Source organism: Petromyzon marinus, chromosome 47 (assembly GCF_048934315.1).
Source record: "Petromyzon marinus isolate PM22_M1 ecotype Great Lakes invasive population chromosome 47, UKy_Petmar_22M1.pri1.0, whole genome shotgun sequence".
Lineage (NCBI taxonomy): Eukaryota > Metazoa > Chordata > Hyperoartia > Petromyzontiformes > Petromyzontidae > Petromyzon > Petromyzon marinus.
Genome location: NC_133713.1, coordinates 3,134,250 through 3,154,579, shown reverse-complemented (window position 1 = coordinate 3,154,579; position 20,330 = coordinate 3,134,250). Strand labels below are relative to the sequence as shown.

Genomic DNA, 20,330 nt, shown 5'->3' with positions numbered 1-20,330 from the left:
CGGCGACTCGGTGGCGTTTAAGAGGCAATTTCTCACCAATGCCGACTTGATGGGATGGTCGGAGGCAGACGCGCTGAAAGCGCTGCCCGGCGCCCTAGATGATAACGCCTAGGCGTCATTACTTGCCTTTCCGCTGTCTGAGAGGTACACCCTAATGCAGGCGTTTGACCAGATGGCCGCTGTTTTCGAGCCTCCGCTGAACACCCGCCAGAAGTTCGCCGTAAGACAAAAAGGGGATGGTGAGTCGGCTCTCGCCTACCGAAGTGCGCTCTTGGTGCTAGTGAAAGCCGCGTTCTTAAAAATGGACCACGACAGCCTTGACGCCTTGGTCCTCAAGAAGATGTTGGGACTCGCCAAAGACCTCCATACTGTGCCCCCCGCTGAGGACGGTAAGGTGTCTTCACTCAAGATCGCCAGGTGCATACAGGAGCATGAGACCCTGCAACGTGACAGGATGTTGGTGGCATGCTCTGCGTCTTCCGCGGAGCCCGGGGCCCACGCGGACGAGGAGCCTGCTCCTGTATGCACGCTGCACCAGCGGAGCGGCGATCGTCGGGGTGACGGCGATCGGCCGCGGGACGACCGGCGGCGGGTGAGGTCTGCATCGTCCCAGTCCAGCAGTGGACGGGTCTCCTGCTACAACTGCGGCCTACCAGGGCACGTTCAATCGGGCTGCCGGGTTCTTCGACGGCGGCCCCCGGGACGTCCGCCTTCCTACAACTCTCTGCTCCCTAAGGCGAGTTGCAGCACATCCCACATTCGGCCCCAGGGTTCACTTAACCCATCGGGGGGGGTCCGATTTGCGTCGGGGTCGCGCACGGTTTCGGGAGGAGTTGGTGCGTGTTCGCAATGCGCGGCTGCTCTGACCGGATCAGAGGTTGGAGCTGGCACATTGAGTGGTTGCGGCAGCTGCGTGGTCGTCGGGTGTGCTTGGGTTCATTGAGGGGGTTGAAATTCGCATGCTAGTTGACACCGGTGCATCTTCAACCATTATTTCCGACCTAATTTACAATATTTTGTACCCCCGGTGTCGGGTTTTGGAGCCGGTGGATGCTTCGTTTTTCGCTACCAACGGCGGATCGTTGGGGATAATCGGTTGGATAACTGTTGAGTTGTGCATTGCCGGTCACATTGTCGGCCATATTTTGGTTTCTACAGCCCTGGCTGTTCCGTGCTTACTAGGGACTGATTTTCTCGGCAAAATGCCTTTGAAGATTTGTATCAATCAGGGCTGTTTGGAATTGCCATTGGGACGGCATATGGTATTTCTCCCGTCTCTAACCCGCATGTGTTCTGCTAATGCCATGGTGCAAACGCTTGCGTGGCGAATGGTGCGGATTCCACCTGGCGTGCAAATGTTGGTGCCCCTTCGATTGCGTAAACCGCTCGATATGCACGCTGTGGGGGACGGTATTGTGTTGGGTCCCTCAAATAAGCTTAGTCGGGGGATGTCACTCGTAGCGGCTGAGATGCTGGTGTCCCAGGACCAGGCACCATTTATACAAGTCCTTAATGCCGGGTTGGACACGACGGTCATTCAGGAGGGTTCCGTGATTGCACATGCGTCTCTGGCGTGTCCGGAGGCGGATGTCATAGGCAATGTCCGGGTCGGCGTTCGGGCTCACGGACCTCGGGATGTGGATGAGGGCTTGATGGATAGATTGTGCTCTGAATGTGGCGCTTTGTCCAGGGGACAAATGGGGAAGCTGAGAGCGCTCCTGCGGGAGTTTTCCGACATTTTTAGCAAAAGCAAATTTGATATCGGTCGGAAGTTCCTGTTGAGCCACCATATTGATACGGGAAATGCCGCCCCCATTCGGCAGAATCCTTACCGCCTGAGCCCGGCTGAAAAGGAACACGTTCGGCTGGTGGTTGATGAGATGTTGGCCACATATCATCTCGCCATCCACCAGTCCATGGGGTGCTCCGAGTGTACTTGTTAAGAAGCACAACGGCAGTTTGCGGTTTTGTATTGATTTCCGCAAGCTTAACAAGGTTTCTGTTGCGGATGCATACCCCTTGCCGAGTATGGACGATTCGTTGGACGCTTTGGCGGGCGTGCGGTTCTTTTCCACCCTTGACCTGTCCGGCTTTTGGGGCGGGCTGCTCATGTATTGGGATGGAGGATTGCGCCGTTATGCTATTGTTGTCCCTACCTCCCTGCGTGGCGAGGTTGTATGGGCTGTGCATAAACGATTGTTGCATCTCGGAGTGCAAAAGATGCTTCCGCTCTTTAATTGGATTTTTATTGGCCGGCCACGGCCTCCAACATCGAGGATCTGCTTAAGGGCTGCGTGCAATGTGCCCGGCTGAAGCCACCAGTGAGATCCTGTTGCTCTCCGCTGCAATCCATCCAGGTGTCGCGTGTTAATGAAATTGTTGCCCTTGATATTTTCGGGCCGTTTCCTACTTCCGCGCGTGGAAATATGTACTTGCTCGTGGGCATTGAGTATTTCTCACGCTGGCCTATGGCCTGGCCGCTCCCGAATCAATCGGCTGTGACTATTACCGAGGCGTTCCTCAATGGCTATGTTCTGGATAAGGGTGCCCCCGAGCGCCTCTTGACAGATCAAGGTAAAAAAAAATCGTCCAAGCTGCTGTGTGAGGTTTGCGATTTGCTTGGGACGAAAAAGGTACGCACGTCACCGTACCACCCGCAAACGGATGGCATGGTCGAACGCCTACACCGGACTCTGACCTCTATATTGAGTCATTTGGTCCGCGAGTCACAGGTCGATTGGGACTTGCATATTCCTACGGTTCTCGCCGCTTATAGGATGACGCCTCACACGTCCACTGGCTACTCTCCCTGCTTTTTGATGTATGGGAGGGAGTATGATCCTCCCATCGATGTGCAGTTGCAAGCTGTGCCCGCCCCGAAAGTGTCCAAAATTTCGGATTCGGTTCGGTTCACGCTTGCCAAACTTTCTGAGGCGCGGGAAGCTGCCAGTTGGCCAACGAGCGGCTCAAAGGAGCCCGTGTTGCCCTGTGCAATTGGTCACCGGGGGACAGGGCCTGGTTGCATTGTCCGCAGGTGCTGGTGGGCACATCTCCCAAATTGCTGCAACCAAGGAGAGGGCCGGTTGATGTGGTTCGGGTCGTGTGGCCGCAATGTGTCCAGATTTGGTTTGGTAAGCTGAGCTGGTTTGTGCACCCCTCTCGTCTTAAACCGTTTATCATGCCGAGTGTCGGGTGTGCCCGACGAGCTGGGGCGTGCGTCTGCCGACGCTGGTCCTCAGGAGAGTATTTCTGTTCCGCCCCCAGGCGCCGCGCGATTGATGCCTCACACGCGGCCGCTCGTGTCGGCCTCGCGTGCTCTGGATGTGAAGGACCCGACGGCCCGGCCTACTGCTCTTTGTGAGGAGCCGGCTACGTCGGGTCGATTTCTTGTTCCCCCCGGGCCTTCCAGGGCAGACGAGCCCAACCCGCCTGGAGGGCCGGCGTCACGGACTCGCTCAAAGACTCGATTCGCGTGATCCCCGTGCATTGCATACTCCCACACCGTCATGGGTTGTCGTGCTCGCTTGAGTCGTGGCGAGTATTTGGCTGATCCTGCTCGCCATCGAGCTCATGGGTGTTGTTACACGTTGTCGGTGGGAGATGTTGTGGGGATCTTGTATGACGCGATTGTTGGGTTCATTTTTTTCTCTCGCTGTTGTGTTTGTTTCTCTCTCGGTGTATATATTGTACAGTTGGGTTTGGATAATTTATTGCGCTGTTGTTATTGTTGGAGTACACTTGTTTGTTGTTCTGTATACTTGTATGTCGGTTGCTTACTTGCGGGGGAGTTGGCAGCCGGGATGGCTGGAAGCTACGGGGGGGGGGGGTGATGTCGTGACTGTCACTGTGTGGTGCCAGGCTTACGAAGCCACGGCGGATATGTTATCATTATGTGCAGCCCGGTTACTGGGCATAGTACCAGCCCTAGCTGGGCTTGGGTGAGCGCTGGTCAGCGCGGAGTCACCACATACAGTGTGCGGTGCAGGCTCCCGGTGAGGGAGCGAGAGGGAGTGTCAGCCAGCCAGGGTTACGTTGGGGTATGATACGCTGGTTGACCTGCCGACACGTGGTCCGGACCGGGATAGCGAACCGTGTCTAGTTCTGCCGTAGCGTGGTTAGATGGGCATTCAACACCCAAGTGAAGGTTACATTGTTGTTTGTTGAGTTGGTGTAATAAAGTGTTGCTCCCAAGACGTCTGCGACTCAGTTGGACTCACTACACTAAGATTGCAGTGCATGGCCAAATTTCAGGATGTGCCTATATTTTTATTGTGCTAAATTTAGACCTCCACTCGACGTCTGATCCTACTTGAGGGTGTTGGATTGAGAACTGGACTCCATGCAGAAATTGTGCATACCCTATCTTTGCTAACTTTTATCAGCGACACCGCAAGATAATTTTGTTCTATTTTGACAGCTTAAGACTCTAGTTGAAATATGAACCTTATGGCGGGACCCCGGGGTCCCAAATAAACGGTAGTAAAAAAAAGTAATTAATTATTTTTGGCGACTCCGTCCCACCGCGCACATAAACGCCGCGACCCACCTGGCGCAGATCATTCTGTTGTCGTCCAAGCCCAGCAGTGAGGACGAATGCGCAGAAGAGCTGAACAAGCGAATTCACTCCATGCTCGGGTATGGGCAGGATCATAAGTCTTATCCAAAGCTGCTCAAACTGCCTTCACGACTTAAGTCCTTTATTTGTCATAACTGTATGCATAATACGGTGAAACTGCTCTTATCTTCATTATTATTTGTGACCTACCAATGTCTGCAGCCAGGATAAATCGATGACAATCCTATTACCTGCAGATATTTAACTGATGAGATGCGTTGCACCGTTAATTCCTCCTGTTTGATATACTTCTCTTGTCCGTATTCATCTGTGCAGATAGGTTTTTTTTGCGGTTAAGCCATAGTCCAATGCGGATAAAAGGAGCAGCGACCCACTACTCTGTAGAGTAACATTGGTATAAACGCTTGTTACAATATGAACAACGCATTGAAAACGCGTACTATTGTATGTACTGTTTACAAAGTGTGTTCACAAATCCACATTGAGAAACACGATGACTTGACAGAGGGGTGTAAATTATTTTTTCGGTAGTGTCTTTAAATAGAGGTACTGCAGGTAAGTAGTTTTCAGTTTTAAAGGCATGGTTTAACAAGACAACACTTGCCACCATCCTTCAAACCCATTGGTGAAAAAGAGAAAAGGTTTTTTTCATGTTTATGCGAGAGCCGGGGGCTTATTGGGACCCCGGGGGGTCGCGCCGTAAGGTTCATATGTTGAACTTATTTCGCACGGTACGTATCCAATCGCGTTAATCGGAGGTGCAGGCGAAGGATAACTAAACAAAAAAAGCGCTCCTGGCAGTATAGGCGAATTTGAGACTGCAAAGCTTTGGGTTCCCAGTGCCCCCCACTGTCAAGGCACTACCTTGTTTGCGTGCAACATTTTCCTGTGCTGGAGAGTGGAACAGTGAACGTCATCAGGAAGGAACTCAAGTTTCAACTTCCCTTGTTCGAGTCTTGCCCAGGCAGTTTAACGTGTCACTTACGTTACCACGCAATGGGCTTTCGCGACCAATATTATCCGCGAGGTTTTTGGGTTAGATCGCGGAAATATAAATGTGTCGTTAAACCCGCCACCACCCGACACAGCCAATTAGTAAAGTTGGTCACGTAAACAAAACATGAATTCTGGCTGTCACCTGAATGATGCTCGTTGTAATTACCGGCAAAACGTCATACTCGAATTGTAAATGTTGTGGGTTTACTCTCCAATACACCGGGTGTGCTGTACTAGAAACGAATTGGCATGGTTTGTTTACGCGACAAACTTTACTAATAAGATGTGTCGGGTGTGGCGGGTTTAACGACACATACTGACGCGATCTAACTCAATAAACCTCTATGAAAGTGTAACTTGAGAATAGGTTTTCCCCTTTTTTCTGGCAACAAAACAGGTGTTAAGATGTTGGTGTTTTAACATCTTAACACCTCATCATTAGACTTCTTTTGCCAGTACCAAAATGTTTTCCCCTTTTTTCTGGCAACAAATATGAAGCCTTTTTATCTTAACACCTGTTTTGTTGCCAGAAAACAGGGGAAAACCTATTCTCATATTTTGGTGCTGGCAAAGGAGGTCCCATGATGAAAGTGCAACTTATTTAGTCCAAGTTCAACATCCCACCCAGTGCAAGGGCAGAGCGATAGGCCGTATGCTTTGCTCAAGCAGAGTGCTCTGCTGTGACAGGAACATTCTGGCGATCGATTGCGCGTCATCCATTTCCAGGGAGCAAAGTCCTTGATGTCAAGAAGACAGTCATAATATCGGCATCTGGGAGGAGTGACCCTTAACACATTCATGCGGAGGGAGCTGGTAGGAACGTTGGGTTGCTCGGTTAATGGCCAGGGTCAACGGCGGCGTCGTGTATTCCGCAAAAATGCCCGACTGTGAGGGCGGGCACAAGCATGCGTGAGTAGGTTAAACGTTGAGTTTTATTAGGGCACCACGGGGTGACCAGCCCACCCAGCCCCACCCTCCCCACCCAGCCCCACCCTCCCCTCCCTCCCCACCCAGCCCCACCCCTCCCATTTTTGGATGCACGACGGACGGACACAATAATCCCGTGGGCTGGTGTAACCAGGAGGTTCCTACCAGTATTAGTCCCGAATGTGGCGTTAACAGTTTGGTTTTGTGTCGCGCATTTAGCTTCGTTGGTTTGAGTTGAACTATTAAATGTTGTGGTTGCCAAGTGAGTTGGCCTCCCTTTCGTGGGCTTGAGGCGTCCCGAGTCCGGTGGTTCGGCTTATGGGGCCTGGCAAGTGGGTGGCTCAGACGGTGCCCCCAATCACAAAATACTTCGCAATACTTTCACGGCAGGCATGCTCTTGGAATGGAAATATAATTACAATACTGTAATGGGCAAGGCTGTGGAAAAGGAAAATATATTCTAATTTGGTCAGTGGGCGATAAAAAAGAGGTGCTTGGGATGCTGAATACTGGCTTCAGGAGTGTCAAGTGAATTCCTTATAGAATGTTAACGGCAGCTATTTTTAATTTCTCTTGTTCCTCTCGGCACTTCTACAGAATTTTGTGCGAATTGAACATGAATGGTTTTGAACTGTGACATTCGCATTTGTATTGTTCATGAGAGTTGACATCTGGAACGCACTACACTTTTCAGAAACAGTTCACGGCACTGTTCATATAAACACACGAGCATATGGTGTCATCAAACTTTTTATCGCCAGTGGTGAAGCAAGGCCCACAAAGACATGCAAACGTATATTCAAATTTGTATAACTGAACACATGCAAATGGAGGAATTCTCATCAACATGTTCATGCATGGCCTTTGGATAGAAGGGTTGGTTCATCAACCGTGATCAATCCACTCTGGACGGAGGTCCCAAGCCGTCACCACTGCTCAGTCATGTGATCTAACAATCCACCTAGGACATGCACACGAGTCAAATTCTAAACAGAGTGGCAGTTAAGGGAAGGAACACGCAGGAGAGGGCGTCCTCCAAGGAGATGGATAGAAGGGCTAAGGGACAAATGAATCCTTATATAAGGAGCAGAAACACCACGTGTGCCGGTTCCTGTCAAAACTAAACACGTCGTATATACGGCATTCGAAAATGAAAACGTAACAAAACCAACAGGTAGACAGCACTCAATTATTTTCTTTCTCGTCATCGTGATTCAGATGATGGGATGAGAGCTTGCAAATCGTCGCTGGAGGCTTTAGAATCGTGAGCGGTAACATTTCCATAGTAAGCGTGCCAATTTAACGGGGCTTTTATGTGGATAAGGAACGACAGCAGACATTCATCGGGCACAGAAACCTAATTAATGCCCATTGGCGTTTCACTTTAATGAAAAAAACCCAGCATAAATTAAAAGCAGCCACACTTTGTACTGGGCAGCACAGTGCGACCATAACGTTCGTTCTGCATGGAAATGTAACTTTTTTTTTAACAAACGCATTACACCGTGGTACTTAGCAGTCAGTGGTAATTGTATTAACATTAGCAATTATTGTGGCTTGGCGGTAGAGTGTGCGGCTCGCATGGGTTCAAGTACTGTGGGTCGACTTGACCAATCATCCCTCCAGGGTCCATGTTTGACGTAGCCAACAGTGGTTGCATTATGGAGAGCCTCACCCCCTGCAAGACATAGGGACGTGGAACTTCCATCTCCCACTGGGGGTTATAAATACGAGATTAGCATCGATACAATGCCTCGATGCTCATTTAACCAGGATATATCAACGACTTGCACAGATTCACCACCCCTAGCAATTTAATCAACTGTTACAATTGGATTATTTCAAGCAATTGTTACCGTCACATTTGTATCGCATCTCACTGTTTTGTTTGTAGTTGTGTTTGCTCCATGAGCTTAAATCTAACATAAGAATTTTGTTCACGTAGTTTATAGCCCCGTCAATCTACTATTAGATGAAAGCCTCCCCACGTACTGTCAGTTGACCATAATTGACCACTTTGGGCAGTGCTGGTTGGTGACGCGGTCGGCCAGAACCGGTTATGGCATCACTTTCCACTGTTAACCATGGCTGGGAATCGAACAGAGGCCACAAAGTTCATAGCGCAGTGCACTTACCCTGGTGCCATCACTCCATCCCACAGGCAAAACGCTTATCAGCATTGTCAAACACATCAACAATAAAAGGAGTCTTGAGACTCGGTGAGGCTCTCTTGAATAAATTTGTGTCATTTATAATTATATGAATGGCAGGGCCATTGGATTGTGACTCCATCCCAGTTGGGAAGAGATCCGTGCGAATACACACGTGCTGGTGTTCATGCACCTCTCATATACTTGTCCAAGCCCTTCCCCGTCAGTACTTTCCATGAACCATGCAAACCAGATCCAAGCGAGCTCCCGTTAAGAGGTGGGGATACTACCTGCAGATTTTTTTCCACACGGCCTGCAGCCACATGGGGCCCCCTACCACTTCCAAGCATCCGGCAAAGAAAAATTATCCATCTATGCAAGCATCCTAAATGCACGAGAATAGGGTACGAGCGGGGAATGTTAACCTAATGAAAAAAGTGTTTCTAGGACGAATTTCAAGTGGATAAGAGCCTAAAAAGTCAATGAATATGTAAAGTCCTCATGTTTGGCCCTCGGTAATTAAGTCCTATTTGGCCCTTGGCAATGAAAAGATTCCCCACTCAAACATGATGTTTAATGATTAGGTATACAGAACATGGAAGGGATGAGATTTACTTGCAACGTTCAGAAATATCACACCAATTATGAATTCCTTTTCACTGCATTAGGCATGCAAGGTGCAACCAAAAGTAATCAATTACATATGAAATTACAACCGCAAAGGAAATCCACAGAAGCCGAGAAACATAAAAACTTTCTAACGACGGCGAACATTTAAATATAAACATCTGGTTTAAAACCTCACGGGGAGTTAAACTCTTGTCTTGCCAACAACAAAAACAACAATATAAAGTTTGTCCAAGGAAGTCGGTCGGTTGCTTCTGCAAATTTCTGCATCGTGCGCAAGCGCCGCCGCGTCACTTGAGTCGCCGCTGCAGGTTGGGGATTTCGGCCGCCCTCACGGTCTCCGGGCCCTCGGGCTGGCCGAACAGCGCCCGCCCGCGGTGGTTGAACGTGTAGAAGGACGGACGATTGCTCATGTTCTCAAACGTTCTGCGGGAAAGAACGGCGTGAGCAGACAAAGTGGATTGGTCGCAGCTACTACACGAAACGACATAGCCCTTCATTTCTCCAGGGTCGATACAAGTGACACCGTTCTGGGGAATGTCAAAAGTAGCAGACAAATCGCTGACACTCACAGAGGAACCTCCTCCGGGTTTCACTTGTTCTACAAAGGTCTGCATTGAACTTCATCAGTGGCCAGTTGCACAAATTAAAATCTCCCTTGACACTGATTGAGATAGGAGCTCAGGCCATTGTTGTCCTTAAGTTGCTCTATGCAAAGGACCCCACGATTTCAATGGTGGAAGCTCAGCGCTCTGACCTCTGAGCCAACTGATCACCTCGCAAAGCATTTCACTACCACCTCCCCTACCAAAGTGGGTTGGGGGAAGTGGGGGTTAGGGAGTAGGGCATGGAGTAGAGAAGGCTCATTGCTCAAGGAGCACATGGCCAGATGGCTTGGTGGTATTGTTCATGGGTCATTCCTGCACCAGCAATATCCGAATACCAGCAGTTATGGAGACAAGGACCGTATGTGTGTGTGTGCTTGTGAGCAGTAGTAGGGCATATGTGCTCGCGATCAGCACTTTCCCCAGCGGCTCGCATAGGCTATATGGGGGATCTTTGTCTTTGGCGAAGGATTAGTGCCAGGGATGGCTCAACCTCACCGACCTCCACATTATTCACATTGTCGAGGACCGCGCCTCACGGCGACTAAAATGTGGAACGAGAAGGCCGATTAAACTCGATGCCATGGCAATCAAGTGACCTGAGCGATTCAGATGCAGACCTGTGACATCAAATGCAAGAGAGAGCTCCGGGAGGGGGGGAAACTCACTTGTACTTGAGCTCGGCAGTGGCGTCCATGTCACGGAACTCGCCGGCGATGTTCACCACGCCGTACACCGCCACCAGCAGCCCCAGTAGCGTCTGCAGCACAATCTGCACGGCATGGCACGGCGCTCGCTCAAGCCACGTTTAGCAGATCCACGTCAGTATCCTTTATTTGGGCGGTGAAATCGCATAGCTAAATGGCACGCTCGCCACTTGTGGCGGAGGTATACAGTTCGAATGCGGCAGGTCCCCTGGTTAACACCACGGGTGCAATGACCATGGAAAATGCGTCATCAGCTTTAAGATGGGATTAAATATGCCATGGTTATCATTTGAAGAAGAGACGGCATTGTGTCCTGGCGTCATGGTCCAAGTTTGAAAACAATTAATTGCAAATTAATTAATTGGGGTAACACATACCAATATTCACTTACTCCAGGAAAAAAAACCTAGGAGGATTTTCTACTTGAAACTGACTGTTCTGGGTAGTGTGTAATGTGGAACAACATTTAACCAGGAGATTAAATAAACCTGCTGAGACACATGAAACATTGCCTCTTTGCAAAGGGCTGGGTTACATTTAGATAATTTAACTGCACGATATTATACAATTGTAAGTAACCTAGACAGTGTACACATAATTTAATGTTAATTTTTGAACAAGGCTAAATAAAGAAGGTGCAATGCACTTTAGAAGTGGATAAGCACGAAATTTAATGCAATTTATGCAAAGGCGATTTGAATAGGTATATAGACGCAATGGAGAAAACTGCACTAAGGGTTATAAAATGGAAACAAATTAGCTTCACGCAGCCAGAAAACATTAAAACAAGGTTGACTTATCCATACCAATGTTCTGGAATAGCCCAAAATTGCAAAGTGGACTCTCTTAAATATTGAGGTCACACATACTGGACTCAGTATTCATCACTGCTATTCGAAGTACAGTAACAAGAGGGTATATCTCTCTCTCTCAACACTCCAGTGATCACGATCCCACCGTGGAGTGCTTTCTATGTTTACATTACCGGTCTTCTGCATTCAAAAAAACTCATCACGTCGTTACACAATGCACGCAATTCGTCAAAGGCTTGACAAAAATAAAAAAAACTAAGCAAACACAATTTGGGAACTTACGGAAAACCGAAATCACGATAACTGTTATTGTAGCTAAATTTTAATATGGGGTCATATCGTGAAAAACATAAAGACTGTGGCAACCCGAGTGGACATGTGCGCTCACGTATTGCCAGTTGAGGTGGTTCGGGCACCTTGTAAGGGATACCCCCTGGTAGACTCCCCCTGGAACTCTACCGGGCAAGGAGCACGTCCCACTGGGCAAAGACCCCGGGGGCCAGGACACGCTGGCGGGACTATGCCTCTTGGCTCGCCTGGGAATTCCCCAGGAAGAGCTGGAGTCTGTGTATAGTAGTTTGTTATGTAAAGCAGTGTATGCAGTGTAGTGTATAGTAGTCTATAGAAGTGTATAGTAGTGCATAGTGTAGTCTGTAGTGGATAGTACTGTATAGTGTAGTATTGCTGGAGTACATTGCCAGGGAAACGGAGGTGTGGACCGCGGCTACTCAACACGCTGCCGCCGCAACCCTCACCAGCACAAGCGGATTGAGAAACGAGCGAACGAACTTATTGTTTGAAACCACGGCTGCTGCGCCATACTGGCCGAAAGGCACAAGACGCCAAGCAGCAGCCAGCAACAAACAGCACTTACGTCGGAAGGTAGGCTTTCGTTCTCCTGCTCCGTTAACCTTGTGTACGAGCGATCTGAAAAGAACATCACAGCGGGTCACTTCAAACTGCCGATTGAATTAACACTCAACGTCTGTCTAAAAGACGTGCATGTGTGTCAGTGCCAGACTAAGCTAGTGCGGGGCCTGTAGCATATGTTATAAAGGGGCCCTAAATATAAAAAAACACAAATATTAAAACACGAATTTTAAACTTGCATGGTTAAGCAATTATATATTTTTTATTTGCTATACAGCTCGAGAATACAACAAATCGCTAACCTTAAACACCCGGTCGTTCATAAAAGTTAAAGGCGGTATAGTACTATAGTAATAGAGCAAGTACAGAATCACTGAACCGGAATTGACAGCTTGAAAGCATTTAGCACGGAAACCTTGAAAGTGCGGGGCCCGTAGCATAACATGAACCTTATGGCGGGACCCTGGGGTCCCGAATAAACGGAAGTCAAGATCATGATGAATTTATTTTTGGCGATCCGTCCGACGGATCATTCTGTTGTCGTGTCGTCCAAGCCCAGCAGCGACGACGAATGCGCAGAAGAGCTGAACAAGCGAATGCACTCCATGCTCGGGTACGGTGGGCAGGATCATAAATCTTACCCAAAGCTGCTCAAACTGCCTACACGACACAAGTCCTTTATTTGTCATAACGGTATGCATAATACAGTGAAATTGCTCTCCTATCTTGATTATTGTGTGACCTACAGCAGCAAGGATCAATCGATGACAATCCTATTACCTGCAGATATTTAACAGATGAGATGCATTACACCTCCTGCTTGATAATACTCTTGTCCGTATGCATCTGTGCAGATAGGTTTTTTTTGCGGTTAAGCCATAGTCCCCATATACCGCTCGTATCAATGCGGATAAGAGGAGCGGCGACTCACTATGTAGAGTAACATTGGTATAAACGCTTGTTACAATATGAACAGCGCATTGTAAACGAGTACTATTTTATGGACTATTTACAAAGTGTGTTCACAAATCCACACTGAGAAACACGATGATTGACACAGGGGTGCAAATTATTTTTTCGATAGTGTATTCAAATAGAGGTACTGCAGGTAAGTAGTTTTCAAAGTTAAAGTTTAACAAGACAACACTTACTCTTTGGGTCTTTCGGTCAAGTCACGTGACTTTACCCAACGTGTACTAGACCTACGTTACTTTACCCAACGTGTACTAGATCTAGGTGACTTTACCCAACGCGTACTAGACCTACGTGACTTTACCCAACGTGTACTAGATCTAGGTGACTTTACCCAACGTGTACTAGATCTAGGTGACTTTACCCAACACGTACTAGATCTAGGTGACTTTACCCAACACGTACTAGATCTGGGTGACTTTACCCAACGTGTACTAGATCTAGGTGACTTTACCCAACGCGTACTAGACCTACGTGACTTTACCCAACGTGTACTAGATCTAGGTGACTTTACCCAACGTGTACTAGATCTAGGTGACTTTACCCAACACGTACTAGATCTAGGTGACTTACCCAACGCGTACTAGATCTACGTGACTTTACCCAACACGTACTAGATCTAGGTGACTTTACCCAACACGTACTAGATCTAGGTGACTTTAACCAACGTGTACTAGATCTACGTGACTTTACCCAACGCGTACTAGATCTACGTGACTTTACCCAACGTGTACTAGATCTAGGTGACTTTACCCAACATGTACTAGATCTAGGTGACTTTACCCAACGTGTACTAGATCTAGGTGACTTTACCCAACGCGTACTAGATCTAGGTGACTTTACCCAACACGTACTAGATCTAGGCGACTTTACCCAACACGTACTAGACCTAGGCGACTTTACCCAACGTGTACTAGATCTAGGTGACTTTACCCAACACGTACTAGACCTAGGTGACTTTACCCAACACGTACTAGACCTAGGTGACTTTACCCAACACGTACTAGATCTACGTGACTTTATCCAACGTGTACTAGATCTAGGTGACTTTACCCAACGTGTACTAGATCTAGGTGACTTTACCCAACACGTACTAGATCTAGGTGACTTTACCCAACGCATACTAGACCTACGTGACTTTACCCAACACGTACTAGATCTAGGTGACTTTACCCAACGTGTACTAGTTCTACGTGACTTTACCCAACGTGTACTAGACCTACGTGACTTTACCCAACGCGTACTAGATCTAGGTGACTTTACCCAACGTGTACTAGACCTACGTGACTTTAGCCAACACGTACTAGATCTAGGTGACTTTACCCAACGTGTACTGGATCTAGGTGACTTTACCCAACGTGTACTAGACCTACGTGACTTTACCCAACACGTACTAGATCTAGGTGACTTTACCCAACGCGTACTAGACCTACGTGACTTTACCCAACACGTACTAGATCTAGGTGGCTTTACCCAACACTTACTAGATCAAGGTGACTTTACCCAACGTGTACTAGATCTACGTGACTTTACCCAACACGTACTAGATCTACGTGACTTTACCCAACACGTACTAGATCTAGGTGACTTTACCCAACGTGTACTAGACCTACGTGACTTTACCCAACACGTACTAGACCTACGTGACTTTACCCAACACGTACTAGATCTAGGTGACTTTACCCAACACGTACTAGATCTAGGTGACTTTACCCAACGTGTACGAGACCTACGTGACTTTACCCAATGTGTACTAGACCTAGGTGACTTTACCCAACGTGTACTAGATCTAGGTGACTTTACCCAACACGTACTAGATCTAGGTGACTTTACCCAACGTGTACGAGACCTACGTGACTTTACCCAATGTGTACTAGACCTAGGTGACTTTACCCAACGTGTACTAGATCTAGGTGACTTTACCCAACACGTACTAGATCTAGGTGACTTTACCCAACGCATACTAGACCTACGTGACTTTACCCAACACGTACTAGATCTAGGTGACTTTACCCAACGTGTACTAGTTCTACGTGACTTTACCCAACGTGTACTAGACCTACGTGACTTTACCCAACGCGTACTAGATCTAGGTGACTTTACCCAACGTGTACTAGACCTACGTGACTTTAGCCAACACGTACTAGATCTAGGTGACTTTACCCAACGTGTACTAGATCTAGGTGACTTTACCCAACACGTACTAGATCTAGGTGACTTTACCCAACGCATACTAGACCTACGTGACTTTACCCAACACGTACTAGATCTAGGTGACTTTACCCAACGTGTACTAGTTCTACGTGACTTTACCCAACGTGTACTAGACCTACGTGACTTTACCCAACGCGTACTAGATCTAGGTGACTTTACCCAACGTGTACTAGACCTACGTGACTTTAGCCAACACGTACTAGATCTAGGTGACTTTACCCAACGTGTACTGGATCTAGGTGACTTTACCCAACGTGTACTAGACCTACGTGACTTTACCCAACACGTACTAGATCTAGGTGACTTTACCCAACGCGTACTAGACCTACGTGACTTTACCCAACACGTACTAGATCTAGGTGGCTTTACCCAACACGTACTAGATCAAGGTGACTTTACCCAACGTGTACTAGATCTACGTGACTTTACCCAACACGTACTAGATCTACGTGACTTTACCCAACACGTACTAGATCTAGGTGACTTTACCCAACGTGTACTAGACCTACGTGACTTTACCCAACACGTACTAGACCTACGTGACTTTACCCAACACGTACTAGATCTAGGTGACTTTACCCAACACGTACTAGATCTAGGTGACTTTACCCAACGTGTACGAGACCTACGTGACTTTACCCAATGTGTACTAGACCTAGGTGACTTTACCCAACGTGTACTAGATCTAGGTGACTTTACCCAACACGTACTAGATCTAGGTGACTTTACCCAACGTGTACGAGACCTACGTGACTTTACCCAATGTGTACTAGACCTAGGTGACTTTACCCAACGTGTACTAGATCTAGGTGACTTTACCCAACACGTACTAGATCTACGTGACTTTACCCAACGTGTAATAGATCTACGTGACTTTACCCAACGTGTACTAGATCTAGGTGACTTTACCCAACGCGTACTAGACCTACGTGACTTTACCCAACGTGTACTAGATCTACGTGACTTTAGCCAACGTGTAATAGATCTACGTGACTTTACCCAACACGTACTAGATCTAGGTGACTTTACCCAACGTGTACTAGATCTAGGTGACTTTACCCAACACGTACTAGACCTATGTGACTTTACCCAACACGTACTAGATCTAGGTGACTTTACCCAACACGTACTAGATCTAGGTGACTTTACCCAACACGTACTAGATCTAGGTGACTTTACCCAACGTGTACTAGATCTAGGTGACTTTACCCAACGTGTACTAGATCTAGGTGACTTTACCCAACGTGTACTAGATCTACGTGGCAGATCACTGTCATGACATTGACTTTTCCAAGACAGAGGTTCTTTGTAAGCTATCTGGCTACCATGAGAGATTCGTTCATGAGGCTATCCACATATACAAGCACAGATACAATTTCAACCGAGAAGATGGATTCTGGCTTAGCAATCATTGGAAAGATTTGATAAACCATTTCAGGTCTTAATTGATTGTTCACGCTTACAGTGGCTTTCAGACAGCATACATTAATTTTTCGTCTCCCCCCTCCTCTTTTCAGAACATAGATGGACTAGTCCTTCTGAATAAACTGCCAAATCGCTGCGCGTGGCGCTGAAGTTTTTTTTATAAATACACTGTTTAAAAATAAATAAATGCAAACCGACACACCTGATGACGACCGTTTGTGTTATGGTCGAAACGTCGTGAGAATTTTTATTGTTTTATGTATATTTTATTATTTTAATGTTTCCCTTCAACGTGACTTTACCGAAAGAGCTAAGAATATAGATCTACGTGACTTTATCGAAAGACCCCAAGAGTATGAATTCCTGCAGTCACGAAAGCTTTAAGTCAAGACAACACTTGCCACCATCCTTCAAACCCATTGCTGAGAAATAGCAAAGTTAACATTATGTTTATGCGAGTGCCAGGGGCTTATGGGACCCCGGGGTCCCGCCATAAGGTTCCTATGCAGCTGCTTTTTCTACGAGGATAATCCGGCACGGACTGTGTTTGTGGGGCGCGGTAGCGTAGTGGTTAGCGCTGCGATGGGTTACGAACCTGGCGAACCGGGTTCGATTCCCGTTCACGGCCAACACCGGTGACAATAATCTGAACCGGTCCTGGGCCTCCCCTAGGTCGACCCAGCCTCAAATGAGTACCTGGTGCGATGTGTAAACATCGCCACTGGGGGAGACAAAGGCGACCGTTCCGGCCTTCATAGGTGCTCGCTAACAGCACTTGCCCCTACAGTCTGTTAAAGCTACTCGGGGGATCTTTGTATTTGTGTGCTGGTGTCCTTTTGTCAACGCACTGCTGCCCGAGTGAAGCTTCAATTTGCACCGGGCGCGTGGTCTTTATCGTCCACCGTTCGTGCGGCGGATGAAGGCGCCACAATCGCAGTGGACTCGGCTCACTCTGCTCGAGGTGGGGGGGCGGGTTGCGGTGTTTTGTCGACAAGAGGGGGCAGAGCGGCGAGGCCTGCGCAGCCTGTCACGAAACAACACCACCACCACCCACCCCCTACTACCACCACCACCACCCACCCCCTACTACCACCACCACCCACTCCCTACTACCACCACCACCCACTCTGTACTACCACTACCACCCACTCCCTACTACCACCACCACCCACCCCCTACTACCACCACCCACCCACTACTACCACTACCACCACTACCCCCTACTACCACCACCACCCACTCCCTACTACTACCACCACCACCCTCTACTACCACCACCACCCACTCCCTACTACTACCACCACCACCCACCCCCCTACCACCACCACCCACCCCCTACTACTACCACCACCATCCACTCCCTACTACCACCACCCACCCCCTACTACCACCACCCACTCTCTACTACCACCACCACCCACTCCCTACTACTACCACCACCAACTACTACCACCACCCACTCCCTACTACCACCCACTCCCTACTACCACCCACTCCCTACAACCACCACCACCACCCACTACTATCACCACCACCACCACTACCACCACCACCCACTACTACCACCACCACCCCATACTACCACCACCACCACCCACTCCCTACTACCACCACCACCCACCCCCTACTACCACCACCACCCACCCCCTACTACCACCACCACCCACCCCCTACTACCACCACCACCACCCACTCCCTACTACCACCACCACCTACTCCCTACTACCACCACCACCACCACCCACTCTCTACTACCACCACCACCACCCACTCTCTACTACCACCACCACCACCCACTCCCTACTACTACCACCACCACCACCACCCACTACTACCACCACCACCACCACCCACTCTCTACTACCACCACCACCCACTCCCTACTACCACCACCCACCCCCTACTACCACCACCACCCACTCCCTACTACCACCACCACCACCCACTCTCTACTACCACCACCACCCACTCTCTACTACCACCACCACCCACTCTCTACTACCACCACCACCACCCACTCCCTATCACCACCACCACCACCCACTACTATCACCACCACCACCCACTCCCTACTACCACCACCCACTACTATCACCACCACCACCCACTCCCTACTACCACCACCACCCTACCTCCCCGCCCTCCCTGAACCAAACCGAACCTCGGCGGCGAGAATGGCGACACCGCTTGACATACGACGATGTTAGGAGACGATTGGTGTTGGTGACGGGACTCACGCTGCGCGGCAGAGAAGGCGGCGTGAGCCAGGGCGAGGAGGCCGAAGGCGACCATCGCCTTCCACGCCGACTTGCTGCTGCTGCTGCCCGCCATGACTGCGCCGCGGATCGATTCCGAGATCGAATCGTTTCCTTTTAAACAGCGTAATCGATTCCGGCGACCGCGTGAGATTCATGGTAGCTGCAACAATCTAAAATATAAATCCTTTGGTTCTTTTCGGTAAAGTCACGTACCATGCTTTCCCACCTGATGACGGACGCTTGTGTTGCGCCCGAAACGTCGTGATTTATTTTATACCTACGTGACTTTATCGGAAGAACCAAAGAAAGCTTCAAATGAAGATTAATCCATAATAGAGATTTTTTTTGGGGTTAGATCGCGTAAATATATAAATGTGTCGTTAAAACCCGCCCCCACCCAACACAGTCAACTAGTAAGGGTTGTCACGTAAACAGAACGTGGCCAATTCGTTACTAGTGCAGCACACCGGTGTGTTGGAGAGCCAAGCCACAACATTTACAATCTGAGTACGACGTTTCGCCAGTAATTACAACTAGCTTCATCAGGTGACAGCCAGATTTGTGGTGAAGTTTCGATTTAAAGCTTTCGTGACTGCAATGATTAATCTTCTTTGGTTCTTTCGGTAAAGTCACGTAGAATGAGAATAAAAGAATAAATTGATAAAATAAAATAACACAATAATATTCTCACGACGTTTCGGCCACAACACAAGCGGCCTTCATCAGGTGAAGGGAGCGAGACTGTCTGGTAGGACAGCGCTGGAGTGAGAGAGCCACGTTCAGATCACGGCTTTTAAGCTGTGTGAGAGGAACAAAGAGCCTTGACGAAGGAACTAGCATAAAATTTAGCATTGAAATGGCTGAATGATTAGCTTGTGACTGGACACAGAAATAGCTATGTTAAAAGTTAAAGCATACACATCCGCAGAGGCACCCATTGTTAAAAGGAATTAGCATAGAATTTAGCATTGAAATAGCTAAATTAAGGCATACACATCCGCAGAGGCACCCCTTGATAATGGGATTAGCATAGAATTTAGCATTGAAATGGCTGAGTGATTCGCTTGTAACTGCTACAGAAATAGTTACGTTGAAGTCAGAGCATACACATTCACCGAGGCACTTAGTACAAATCAAACAGGAGAATTTAGCATTGAAATAACTAGGCGAATTTAGCATTGAAATAACTGG

The 20,330-nt window shown here is 48.4% G+C and overlaps 1 protein-coding gene across 1 annotated transcript; it reads right to left on the bottom strand.

Annotated features, from left to right (window-relative positions):
• Window positions 1-9,201: 9,201 nt before the first annotated feature.
• On the bottom strand, window positions 9,202-19,269 carry MMGT1 (membrane magnesium transporter 1). The gene is made up of 4 exons (XM_032971863.2): window positions 19,119-19,269; window positions 12,275-12,327; window positions 10,550-10,653; window positions 9,202-9,702 (listed from the first exon to the last, which is right to left on the bottom strand). Exons 1-4 carry the CDS (start codon window positions 19,210-19,212, stop codon window positions 9,567-9,569), a joined length of 387 nt encoding a protein of 128 aa, XP_032827754.1. The 5' UTR covers window positions 19,213-19,269; the 3' UTR covers window positions 9,202-9,566.
• Window positions 19,270-20,330: the final 1,061 nt, after the last annotated feature.